Source organism: Thalassophryne amazonica, chromosome 11, assembly GCF_902500255.1.
Source record: "Thalassophryne amazonica chromosome 11, fThaAma1.1, whole genome shotgun sequence".
NCBI lineage: Eukaryota > Metazoa > Chordata > Actinopteri > Batrachoidiformes > Batrachoididae > Thalassophryne > Thalassophryne amazonica.
In genome coordinates, this window is record NC_047113.1 from 34,838,798 (window position 1) to 34,852,214 (window position 13,417).

Consider the following 13,417-nt stretch of genomic DNA (forward strand, 5'->3'; position numbering starts at 1 on the left):
ACAGAGGTGATGGTGAGTTGATTATCAGCTTTTAATCCAGTCAGGTTTACCAGAACACAAACCCCTAACTAAACTGCCTGCAGGTAAACTCTTAAGCTGCACATGATATATCTGGAAGGGAGCCTCCACGGGTTGGCGCCTATCGACAAATATACAGTGACGCTCAAAAAGACTGTGTACCTGTGTATCCACATCATATTGTTTCACAAGATGCAGGCTGAGAACAGTCTGATCATAGTAAACCAGCTTCCTCTTTTGTGGCTTGTTGCTATGGCAAGACTTCCCTTCCAGGGAGGAAGTGACAGGAAGTCCCAAGTGACACGGTCTTGAATGTGTCAGTGTGAGTACTTGACATTTGGGTGGAGGCGCGGCACTGTGTCCCCTGATAGTGTGAACATCACACAACACTTTGCCTTCTTTTGTGGCGCACGGTTCAGCATGGCGAAGAACTGTGACAGCCTCGGGATTCCTGCTGGCCACATGGTGAGTTTGCTGCACTGCTCTTGGTTTAGTTTGGTTCTGCAGTTTCCCTTTGACAGCAGAAGTTGATCATGTATTTATAATACACAAAGAAGACAACAGCCACAATCCTGGTTGATATCTGTTAAGTGGCTTGAACCAACATTCCATACAGAGTTGTAGTTGTGTTGAGGAATTTCTTTCTCCCCTTTATTTGCTTGGGGTCACCACAGTGGATCCAGTAATGTATCGGCGTGTTTATTTGGCACGTTTTACATTGGATGCCCTTCCTGATACAACTCCAAATGTTTAGCTGGTCTTGAACTGGAGAACGTCTTGTCCGTTGTGCAGAATAATGGTTTTTAATTCTTCCACACTGTATTTTGTGTCACATTATTTTTAACAATAATACTGTTCTAGTTATAGCTGAACAGTTTCTTGCAACACCTTGCAATTTAAATTCCCACTCGAGGCAGTGCCAAAACTGATCAGTCTGTGTGGCTGCCTAAAATGATTTTTGCCTGCTTGAATCACAGGCAGAAACTAACATGCATGCATATTTCAAGCTAGACATAATTAGTTTTCTTCACAAAATGTAGAAAACTGTGGCTGAAATGTCTTTCAATCTGCTGTTTTGATTTCTCCTCCCAAATTAAGAAAAACTTTGGGAGGTAGTATTCTCAGCTCTTACATGTTGTTTTCTTTCAACTCAGCGTACGAGCTGAGTAAAATGAAAGGGTGGAGAACAGGAGCATCAATGATGCTCCTGTACTGGTAGACCAAGGAAGACATCAAAGCGTCAAGACAGAAAACTTGCAATATGTCTCAAAAATCGAAAATGCACAACAAAACAAATGAGGAACGAATAGGAGGAAACTAGAGTCAATGTCTGTGACCGAACTGTAAGAAACCGCCTAAAGGAAATGGGATTTACATACAGAAAAGCTAAACGAAAGCCATCATTAACACCTAAACAGACAAAAACAAGGTTACAATGGGCTAAGGAAAAGCAATCGTGGACTGTGGATGACTGGATGAAAGTCATATTCAGTGATGAATCTCGAATTTGCATTGGGCAAGGTGATGATGCTGGAACTTTTGTTTGGTGCCGTTCCAATGAGATTTATAAAGATGACTGCTTGAAGAGAACATGTAAATTTCCACAGTCATTGATGATATGGGGCTGCATGTCAGGTAAGGCACTGGGGAGATGGCTGTCATTACATCATCAATAAATGCACAAGTTTACGTGATATTTTGGACACTTTCTTATCCCATCAATTGAAAGGATGTTTGGGGATGATGAAATCATTTTTCAAGATGATAATGCATCTTGCCATAGAGCAAAAACTGTGAAAACATTCCTTGCAAAAAGACACATAGGGTCAATGTCATGGCCTGCAAATAGTCCGGATCGTAATCCAATTGAAAATCTTTGGTGGAAGTTGAAGAAAATGGTCCATGACAAGGCTCCAACCTGCAAAGCTGATCTGGCAACAGCAATCAGAGAAAGATGGAGCCAGATTGATGAAGAGTACTGTTTGTCACTCATTAAGTCCATGCCTCAGAGACTGCAAGCTGTTATAAAAGCCAGAGTTGGTGCAACAAAATACTAGTGATGTGTTGGAGCGTTCTTTTGTTTTTCATGATTCCATAATTTATTCCTCAGAATTGAGTGATTCCATATTTTTTTTCCTCTGCTTGGTCTAAAAAAGTAACCGTTACTGACTGCCACATTTTTTTTCCCTGATTTCTTATAGTGTTTCTTAAAGCCAGAAAGTTGCCATTTGAAATGACTTTAGTTTTGTGTCATGTCTGTGATCTGCTTTTTTTCTACAAAATTAAACAACTGAATGAACATCCTCTGAGGCCGGTGATTCCATAATTTTTACCAGGGGTTTATTCCATTTTTACCAAAGGTGCCAGACATGATCACACTGCGTTATATTAATTGCACATTTTTCCAACATGAAAGGTAACAGCTGCTAGAGACTGAAATCCTAAGTGACAGGCATATTTGTGTGTGAAACTGTAACACTGTTAACCGTAATGCAACTAAAGTATAGATTAAATGACTGAAATGTACCTATATGATCTCTTTTCTTCAGAAACTTGCCATTTTTTGCCATTAGGTAGCCATCTACATGTCCACCGTCGATATACAAATGTTTATGCATTCAATGGTACGAATATCTCATGAGGTGAAAGCTGGAACATACCATTCAATGAGGCCTTGTTGAATGTATGTATGGTATTTTATTAATTTATAAACAACAGAAAAGGGACTTGCATTTTGGTGTTCTATTGCTGCTAAAGTCCAAATTGTGACGTGTAGTCTGGTGATGCAGTGCACTGACTTCAGACTTCCATAAAAAAAAAAAGACTGTGTAGATCCTCAGTCCAGTCAAAAATCACGTCAGCTTTTCATCTGAACAGCTCTTCATGCATCCACACGGCTTACAACGGAGTGGATTTTGTTTGTGTGTGTGCGTGTGTTACAAGAATTAGCACCATCAGTTAGCTCAATCAAATCGTCGTCTCGCTTGTATCATGCCCACACAACTGTGTTGGCGCTTGTGCGCGCGTGTACTACAAAAAACACTATATACATCCTCAGTGAAGCGAAAAAATCATGTCAGCAATTAATCAGTTTTTCATTCTAACTTCCTGCTAACAGCCTCCAGACAACACAGTGGAATTGTTTTGTGCGTGTGTGTGTGTGTGTGTGTGTGTGTGCAGAGTGCAATGGTACCAAACGTATGGAACCAAATTTGCACTCTAAATGCAATGCAACACAAATGGGATGAATAATCCATGTCGTGACATACAAAGCACCAATCAAATGACAAGGATCCACTCAGCTGTTATATAATGGCAGCTATTGATATTTAAAAAAAAAAATCCAATTTCAACTTTCAATTTATTTTTATAGAGCCAAGTCACAACAAACCTGCCAAAAAGGTCCTGCACATGCTTTTTCACACTGGCAGGACCTAAACTGGCCATTGCTGCTGGTTCTTTAGCACTGTGAATTGTGGAATGTCTGCTCCATAGATAGAAATGGAACAATCCTGCATGACATTCAATGCCTTCTTTGACAATACAGTGACAAAGTCCTACACAAAGAAAATCCCCCAAATTTTACTGTATAATTTTCTGTATTGTCAGTTGTGTCGATAGCATGGCCCAAGCAGATGGTCACCCCTTTGAGTCTGGTCTGCTCGAGGTTTCTTCCATAAATCATCAAGTGGAGTTTTACTTACCGCTGTTGCCTGTGTGCTTGCTCTAGGGGTTGGTAAGGTTAGATCTTACTTGTGTGAAGCGCCTTGAGGCAACTTTGTTGTGATTTGGTGCTATATAAATTGAACTTGAAAGAAGCAAGATTGCGAAACATTTTTACTGAAACTGCTGGCCCAGAACTACTGAGTGTGCAGGGCATTAGTAATCGAGGTGGCCAGTCAAGTTCCTCACTGGGCCCTGCATGGTGCATTGCACTGACTTGCACAGAAGGAAAGCACAAACTCCACATTGGAAGCCAATAATCTCGATGACTGATTTTAATGTCAGTATCTAGATTATAGATCTGTTTGAAGGTGTAGCTATATATTTTCTCCAATTATTTTTAATTACTACTTAAAAAAATAACGCAAATAACGCAATGCTAAAGTACCTTTGGCTGTATGAGCATAAAAAATAAGAAACTCGACATATTGTTGCACTTGGGAAAGTCATGCAGTAGCACCAATATACTGCCCTGGTGGACAAACCCCAATGTAAAATGTGACCTTTTGATCCTGAATGTAGGCCAAGGTCGGCTCCTTCAGTGTCATTATCCTGAGATTCCATCCTGTAAATGTAACGTTGCAACAACAAAAAGAATGGAAGCAATGAATGAAAGTGTGTAGAAAGAATGTGACCTAGGTTAGTGATCTTTGAACTTGTTTAAGGTCTGTGTCCCAAGAATGTTCCCTGTGAATTCAAAGACTCTGGCAGTAATAGAACTGGACAGACAGATGGATGCAAAGTCTTTGGAATACCTGATGGTCATACTCATATTTTGGCCTTGTGTAATAACACGTTTTGCACTTCACCATTCCTGAGAACACTCAGTATATCTGCTGATTTCGTCCAATTTGAGTCAGAAATGTCTCTCCTTCAGGGTCACTATTTGTGTATTTGGCTGAGCCTAAAGCGGATCAGACACAACTTTGACCTTGTGTGGACTTGGCGATGCTGAATGACAATCATTGTCATCAGTGTCACAACCACTTCCTGTGAGAACGGTTTTGCCTGGTTGCGCTATAGTGTGACAGGAAAAAACAGTGCATAAAACATGCAGCTGTTCTGTGTATTTTCTGCTTTCTAACGCAGACGGAGCCTCACTTTAATCACACCTGTTTTAATAAACTTGCCCATTTGTTTCCTTTCAATGTCCACCTTTCGTTTTCTTTCACTATTGTTTCTCAGATAACAATTATCATGACACCAGTATGACATTTAACTGAGGTGCAGCTTCTTTTCTCTCTCTCTTCGCAGAGCCAGGCAGTGTCAGATGGAGGTGAGTTTGCAGAGCCCACGTGAACGCTGCCAGTCCTCTACACGTCAACATTTCTGAGAACATGTTCATGCACGACACATCAGAACGTCTGTTTTAGCTTTTTGCTGAGTGTGTTTGTTTGTGTGTGTTCAGAGTTGAACATGTCGGCCCGGGCATGCAGCGGCAGCAGCTGCAGCCTCCCAGCGACTGCGGGGAGAGACGTTAACCTGGCTAACAGTGTGCTGACCTGGGCTGTCTCCTTTGAAAATCTGTTGGAGGACCCCTCTGGGGTTCGCTACTTTTCGGTGAGGCAGCGTGCACGTACACAGTTTGTTTTCAGCAAATTCAAAAATAGTTTTAATGCTGTGTTGTTGCGCGTATTAATCCAGTGTGCATGTTTTGTCATTCTCTGCAGGCCTTTTTGAGGTCTGAAGTCAGCGAGGAGAACATTTTATTTTGGCAGGCTTGTGAAAAGTTCCAAAAGATTCCAGACACCAGTTTGGAAGAGGTGAGTGTTTACTGCGCTGCAACCAATGGCTGTGGAAGCGTAATGTGTTTGAGAGAAGATTGCCATATTTTATAAAGACAGTGGTGGTGTGAGTGTTAACGCCTAGTTTTCACATACCTGTGAGTACATTTCCTTGACAACAATTTTTTGTTATGATGTCTGACATATGTGCGAAGTGTCTCCATCAATTTTATTTATTGGTTTGAAATTTGCCTCAATAACATAAATTAAAAAACAAAAGTAATTTTGCAGTGGATTTTGGAGAGACTGTATGCACTACATGTCAGGAAACTAGCTTTGGCAAGCTAGCAAGCGCCATAAAGCTAATAAGCTAGCTCATTTACTTGAGTTGCTTGACTGCTGATAGTGAAATTGTGTAAGCGAAAACTAGTTTCATGCGTATCTACGAGGTCTATTAGAAAAGTATCCGACCTTATTATTTTTTTCAAAAACCATATGAATTTGAATCACGTGTGATTACATCAGACATGCTTGAACCCTCGTGGGCATGTGAGAGTTTTTTCACACCTGTCGGTTACGTTATTCACCTGTGGGCAGTCTTTGAGTGAGGAGTCGCCCACCCTCTCGTCGATTTTTTCATTGTTTAGGAATGGCTCAGAGACTGCTGCTTTTGTTTGATCAAAATTTTTTCAAAACTGTAAGGCACAACTGAGTGGACACCATTCGATAAATTCAGCTGGTTTTCGGTAAAAATTTTAATGGCTGATGAGAGATTTTGGTCTGGTAGTGTCGCTTTAAGGATGGCCCATGGCGCCTGACGGTGATCTGCGCTTCGAGGTGGCAGCGTCTCACCGTTTCAAGTTGAAAACTTCCACATTTCAGGCTCTGTTGATCCAGTAAGTCGTCAGAGAACAAAGAACTTTCAGAAGAAGTCGGCATGAGAGTTTATTCGGACATTCCATTGTTAATGGACATTTTGTAATGAAAGAACGTGCGGGCAGAGTCGCATGTCGGGCCGGACCCGACCGCGGGGGTCACGACATGAAAAACCACCTCCGTTGGAAAACTTAACGGGCAAGTTGAACATGCCCAAGCTGTTAAACAATTTCTCAGTTACTCCTTGTGAAAGCCAATCAAAGCTGCCTGAATTTTACAAATAGTTTTCAACACGGAGGGGTTTTTCCTGTCGCGGCGCACACAGATTCGCAGGAGTCGTCACGGGGAAACGACTCGGCGAATTTGCGTGCACGTCTTTCAATACAAAATGTCCTTAAACTGTGGAATGTCCGCATAAAGTCCTCATGCTGGCCTCTTCTGAATCTTCTCTGTTCTCTCACGACGTCCTGGGTGAATTAAATTAGATGTTTTCAGGTAGAAACAGGCCGACGACGGCGCCTGGAAGCGCTGCGCGACGTCCCGCTCCGTGGGAAGTCCTTACAGCGACAAAAACACCCCGTAATCTCTCATCAGCCGTTAAACTTTTCACTGAAAACCAGCTAAATTTCTCGAATAGTGTCCACTCAGATATTCCACAAAGGTCCAGAAAAAATTTTGATAAAGCAACGCGCGCCGTCTCGAGCAGCGTGTGAAACAAAGGAATTCAGCCGAGAGGGCTGAACCACATCTCACTCAAGGCCTGCCCACAGGGAAATGACATCACCGACACGCGTGAAAAAAACTTACGCATGCGCACGAGGGTTCAAGCATGATTGGTGTAATCGCATGTCATTCAAATCCATATAGTTAAAAAAAAAATAAAAGTGTCGGTTTCTTATCTAATAGACTTCGTGTTGTTGCTACCAGCCTTTTCACAGTCCTTGCTTGTCATTTTGCCATGCTGCATTTTTGAACCTATTGCCTGTTTTTTGACTTCTATTGTCTCATGATTTGGATGCCACTGGTGTTTATTGTCTGCCTTTTTGTGCACCGACTCCCGCCTGGTTTCATATTAAACCTTTTTCTCACACTATGCACCAGAGTGAGTCCTGAAATTGTGTCCTGCGTTTTTGTGCCCAAGTCCATGACAATTTTGTGTTATAGTACAACCCCAATTTCAATGAAGCTGGGATGTTGTGTGAAATGTAAATAAAAACAGAATACAATGATTTGCAAATCCTCTTCAACCTATAGTCAATTGAATACACCACAAATTTAATTTAATTTAATTTAATTAGCTTATAATGCGCCAAATCACAGCAAAAGCCATCTCAAGGCACCTTACATAAAACAAGTCAACATAAAATTGAATGAATAATTAAAAATGAAAAAAAATTCAAATACATAATAAAACAGAAGTAAAAGAATAAAACAAATAAAATAAAAACTATCCATAAGAAAGAGAATAAAATAGGGTTTGAGCCTTGACTTAAAAATGTCCACGGACTCAGAGTGCCTCACGGTCGCAGGAAGACTGTTCCACAGGGTGGGTGCACGATACGAAAAGGCTCTTTGACCTGCTGACTTCTTCTTCACCCTGGGAACACAGAGAAGTCCCGCATCCTGCGACCGCAAAGCCCGGGCCGGCACGTAGAGTTCCACCAGATCAGCCAGAAAAGATGGGGCCAGTCCATGAACAACCTTAGAAGTCAATAGCAAAACCTTAAAATCTGCTCTCACAGAGACAGGGAGCCAGTGCAAAGATGCCAAAATGGGTGTGATATGTTCAAACCTTCTGCTACGTGTCAGAAGTCTGGCGGCAGCGTTCTGAACCAGGTGAAGACCCCTAATGCTGGACTGTGGTAACTCTGAAAATAGAACATTACAATAATCTAGTCTAGAAGAAACAAAAGCATGAATCAGGGTCTCAGCATCAGCCATGGACAGGATGGGGCGGATCCTCATTATATTTCTCAGATGTAAAAAAGCAGTCCGAATAACATCCCTGATGTGGAGGTCAAAAGACAACGTGGGATCAAAAATTACCCCAAGGTTCCTCATTTTGTCCATATGATGTATGACACACAGGGCTGGACTGGGGAAATTTTTCAGGCCGGGCATTTTTAACCAAGACCAGGTATTGAAGAGGAAAAAAAAATTAAGCCTGCTGTGACAGTGTGTTTTTTTTTTTTTTTTGGTCCCTTAACCGATCAATGTGCACCAGGAAACACATACATTTTAACACTATAAGAAGCATTATGAAAAGTTCTCCCGAAATACAGTTATCATAGGCTTATCAAAAGTATGATCTATTGACAGTAGGTCACATTACTTTTGAGACATAATAAGCCATCATTTCATTCAGTCTTGTTACTTAAATTTAGAAATAGAAATTATATAAAAACATTTGTTATAGAAATACTGTAGGCTATACTATAAATAATATATCATTACTTGTGTGATACAATTCATCATATAAAGCAAGAAATGACTGGATGACTGGACCAATGACTGGATACAAAGGTTGAACTTTTGAAAGTGCAATACACAAAAAGGCCACAAGATGGAGACAGTTGTCTATCTCACTACAAGCTACAAGTAGCATCAAGGATTTCTTTTATTACCAGTTTGTTGCTAATCAACTTAGAGAATGACTCTCAATTTAAAGTAAAATGTTAGGTATGTGAAATTATGCCAGGACTTGGGAAAATACATTTTAGACAGGGACGCCATTATACCACGCCACCGCACCGCAGACTGTGCAAAACAACATACTTCGTATGACCGACACACGACTGTAACACAAATGAATAAAGAACAAACAAACAACCTGGCGGCGGCAGCATGGTAGCTAGCCATGCACACCATTTGCACAGGTTACATTGCTAGGCTAGGTTACATGACTGGCAGAGTTACCACAAATGAACATAATATCCAACGTTAATTCATATCTGAGTGACTCAGTTAGACAGCACTTTACTTCGGACCAGAAGATCAGAATGTCTCTCTCACAGACAGATGTCTGATTTATGAACAAGTTAGGTTGCTGTTCATCAATTAATAGCTGAAGTTAACCTTCACTTACCGTTATGGCCGTAGTGGTCCCCGCCTTGTCCATCTGTTGAATTTCTTCTCCGCCACTTGCTGAGGCTGCCTGCCGCAGATGTGGATGCTCCACGTCCACGCGAAGCAAACATGTCTGTTATTTTAAGATATTTTGCAGCATCTGCCTGAAGGGCTACTCTCTTCTGATCCCTGGCTCTTTCAGTGCCACCTTTCCTCTTCTTGCCACCATCCATATCGCTCGTTATCGCTCTGTCCGGCACTGGTGCACTGTGTAGCCCAACTGAGGCCCAAGATGGAGGGGTAATTGGCCTGCCCCTCACCTCATTGTGTTGGGAAGGTGTCGTGACACAGACCCACAACAGGGGGCGTTAATGAACGGACAATGGATAAGCCAAAAAGTAACAATTTAATGTTGGGAAGCGCACAACGAAGTACAGACAATAACAATATTGCGGAATGTCAATCATACACAAGGTGGCGTGTGGCAGGCTCGAAGATAGAAGACGTCTGGTGATAGAAGAGCCGGAACCCACACAGCTTCCACCACCAACGGATCTGAAGAACACCGGAGCCGCCAAGCCCTGCGCCCCAGGTGGCCACTGTCTTCAGCAGTCAGACCCGGTACTGCTGGCAGAGAACAGAAACAGTTTGATGAGTGTGAGTACGCACACTCAGTAATCCCACAGTCTGTGTTCAGTTAGGAGGGAGAACCTCCACCTCTGATAACACACTCGGACAGCTCCTGAGACAACCACTTATCTGGGTGGGGTGGGAGGCGAAGCCGTCGCAGTCCACACCAAACACCAACACAGCAGACAAGGAATCCGTCACAGGAAAACGGCTGCAAAAGAGATCAGACTTTTGTTCGGTTTTAGATTCAGCAGAGAAGTTAGCTGTATGGTAGATGATTTCTCGGCGAGGAGGTGGAGTTGCAGTCCGGCCTTTATGGTGATGGGTTGAATGAGTGACAGCTGGTGCTGATGAAGAGCGACAACTGTCACTCCCAGTGGTTCCGGCGCCCTCTCGTGCTTGAAACCCGCACTCCAAGCAGGGCGCCATCTGGTGGTGGTGGGCCAGCAGTACCTCCTCTTCAGTGGCCCACACAACACATTGGTCCAGGCCACAATCAATCATGACTAAAGGACTGATCTACCAGTTTATGCACCAGTAGGAGGGTTTATATACCGGTATCCAGTGTTGCCACAGTTACTTTGAAAAAGTAATCCAATTACTGATTACTGATTACTTAGTTACTTTACTGATTACTCAATTGTAAAAGTAACTAAGTTAGATTACTAGTTAATTTTTAGTTACTTTCCCCAGCTGCCCACAACAACCCTCTGCCACCTCAACATGACAATGATACTTGTTTTGCCAAAACACACTTTATAGTCACACTTTCTTGACTTCAATGAAATATATATGTTATGTGTTGGACGCAGGATGGAGAACCGACCAGCGTTTGAAGGACCCAGTATGAAATAAGCAGAGCACGGTACAAAGGATAACAAAATTTAATGACATAACAGTGCGGTGCAAAAGTATAACAAATTAGTGCGCGGACTGGCAAGGTGGATATACGGTGCGCTCCCAGCTGCACAAACGGTCCGGAGCCAGAAACAGTTCGGACCCAAGGACCCTGCCGACACCCCCCAGGTGGCCGCGACAAACCGAGTCTGTGAAAGAAGAAATCATCATGTGAGTCCACACTCCACACACAGAGAGACCGCTCAAAGGTGTACACAAACAGCAAACACTTCCTGGCTTAATCACTAATCAGCTTCCCACCCTGCAGGCATGGAACACCCCGTTCACATTACTCACTGCAGTGGAAGCTGATTAAACGACCAACATAACAGCTCAATATAATAAGGTGTGAGGGACACCACATTTACTGACTGTACAAATGTTAGTCACAAAACCTGACGTACCTCAGGAAGTGTGCTGACGAGCGTGAGACCTCACCCCCCTCCTCTTTCACAGACCATGGCATCAAACCTGGACGTTCTCTGCATCCATAATGATGAGATGGCTCTCAAGACGACGATCTCACCCGTCTGGTCACAAGGTCGAGTCTCTGGCAAATACACACTGTGTACTCCAGACTTAAATGCCACCATGCTCCAATCCGTGTAGATGCACCACAGCTGTGAGTCCTGACGAGCTGCACATGATCAGCCTCAGGTGATCAGGTTGAGGTCCTGATGAATCAGCCACACAGCCACTCAGTCCTAAACGCGTACCACCTGGAAGGAAAAACAAAAGACAGAAACAGAAGACAGAAACAAAAGGCAGCCAGGCACGCCAGGCACCCCAGCCACAACAATATACTTGTTTTATAAAAAGTAAAATAAAGACCTCTTTCTTGACCTCATATTTAACTGTTGACAGCACTGTAACAGTAAAACTTGTAATTTCTAACCTACATTGTTAATAAATGTAACTATTAAATTCTTTCTAAACATTTTCTAACATTTAAATTTTCTCTAAACATTTTACTTGTCGAAATTATTATTATTTTAAGTAGTATTAGTAGTACTAAAAAAAAGGCTTCAAAACTGGACCTTTAATCTAGGGGTGTTGTGGGGGGGGGGGGCACATCCTTGCCCCACGCCCCCATTCCATCTGGATTCGCCCCTGCTTTGGCGTTTGAGCACAAAGAATGGATAACATTTATTTATGCAGAAAACATGACCAGATTTACAGGTAAGATAGTTTAATTGCGTTTTCACATCATGTGGTCCTCAGAAAGAGAGTTTAGGTGCATTTGAGTGGAAAATAGTGTTAGTTGTTGACGCGTCGCGGAGGATCAGCTGTTTTAACGTGCAGATACAGAGCGGCTCAGCTCAGCTCTAAATAAAGGAGGAAAAAAGCATAAAAATGTCTTTGTAAAGCTCAGTGCAGGTGTGCTGTTATCACCGTGCTTTAAGAGGTGAGGACGAGTCGTGGCTGCTACAAAAAAAAAAAAAAAAAACGCTGATGAAAAGCTCACAGCTCGCTTTACTTCGTAAAAAAATAAATAAATAAATAAATAAAAAAATCCGCCAGCCAGTAGGCCATCAGGCCAGTGGGCAAATGCCCGGTGTGCAATACTATCAGTCCAGTGGTGATGACACACGAACCCAGGCTGAGTGCCAGCTGGTCAAACTGATGCCGATGTCTCGCTGGACCAAGAACCATCATTTCAGTCTTATCAAAGTTAAAAGTAGGAAGTTACTAGACATCCAACTTCTCACTGATAGAAGACAGTCCTCCAGGGATTTTATGGGAGTGAGATTTCCTGCAGTTATCGGCATGTACAACTGAGTATCATCAGCATAACAATGAAAGGCAATCCCAAAACTCCGCAGTATACACCCAAGGGGTGCCACATACAAGGAGAAAAGCAAGGGGCCTAAAACAGATCCCCGTGGAACCCCAAATCTCATGTCAGCAAGGTCAGAGGTAGTGCCATTATACAAGACACACTGAGAATGACTGGACAGATATGACGTCAACCAGGCAAGGGCACTTCCAGTAATCCCAAAAAAATTCTCCAACCTATTGAGCAAATATGATGATCCACAGTATCAAACGCAGCGCTGAGGATCTAACAACACCAAAACTGTAGTGGTGTCTGAGTCCATTGCTTGCGGAAGATCATTCACTACTTTAGTGAGCGCTGTCTCTGTGGAGTGATATTTACACAATACACAAAGACAAGATATTTAATGTTCAAACTGATAGACTTTTTTGTTTTTGTGCAAATATCTGCTTATTTTGTAAGGGATGCCTGCAACATGTTTGAAAAAAGCTGAGACAGGGACAACAATGCTCAAAGAACACCTGTTTGGAACATTCCACAGGTGAACAGGTTAATTGGAAACAAGTGAGTGTCAAGATTGGGTATAAAAGGAGCATCCCCAAAAGGCTCAGCCGTTCACAAGCAAAGATGGGGCGAGGATCACCACTTTGTGAACAACTGCTTGAAAAAATAGTCCAACAGTTTAAGAATGTTTCTCAATGTTCAA

General features: G+C 42.5%; 1 protein-coding gene across 3 annotated transcripts in view; it reads left to right on the forward strand.

Annotated features, from left to right (window-relative positions):
- The first annotated feature begins 355 nt into the window (after positions 1-355).
- Positions 356-13,417, forward strand: part of rgs14b (regulator of G protein signaling 14b) — a 44,658-nt gene continuing 31,596 nt past the window's right edge. For all 3 annotated transcript variants that reach the window (XM_034182007.1, XM_034182010.1, XM_034182009.1), the window contains exons 1-4: positions 356-483; positions 4,996-5,017; positions 5,150-5,301; positions 5,412-5,504. In XM_034182007.1, coding sequence (XP_034037898.1) covers positions 439-483; positions 4,996-5,017; positions 5,150-5,301; positions 5,412-5,504 — 312 coding nt within the window. In that variant the 5' untranslated portion in view covers positions 356-438. The remainder of the gene's footprint in view (positions 484-4,995; positions 5,018-5,149; positions 5,302-5,411; positions 5,505-13,417) is intronic.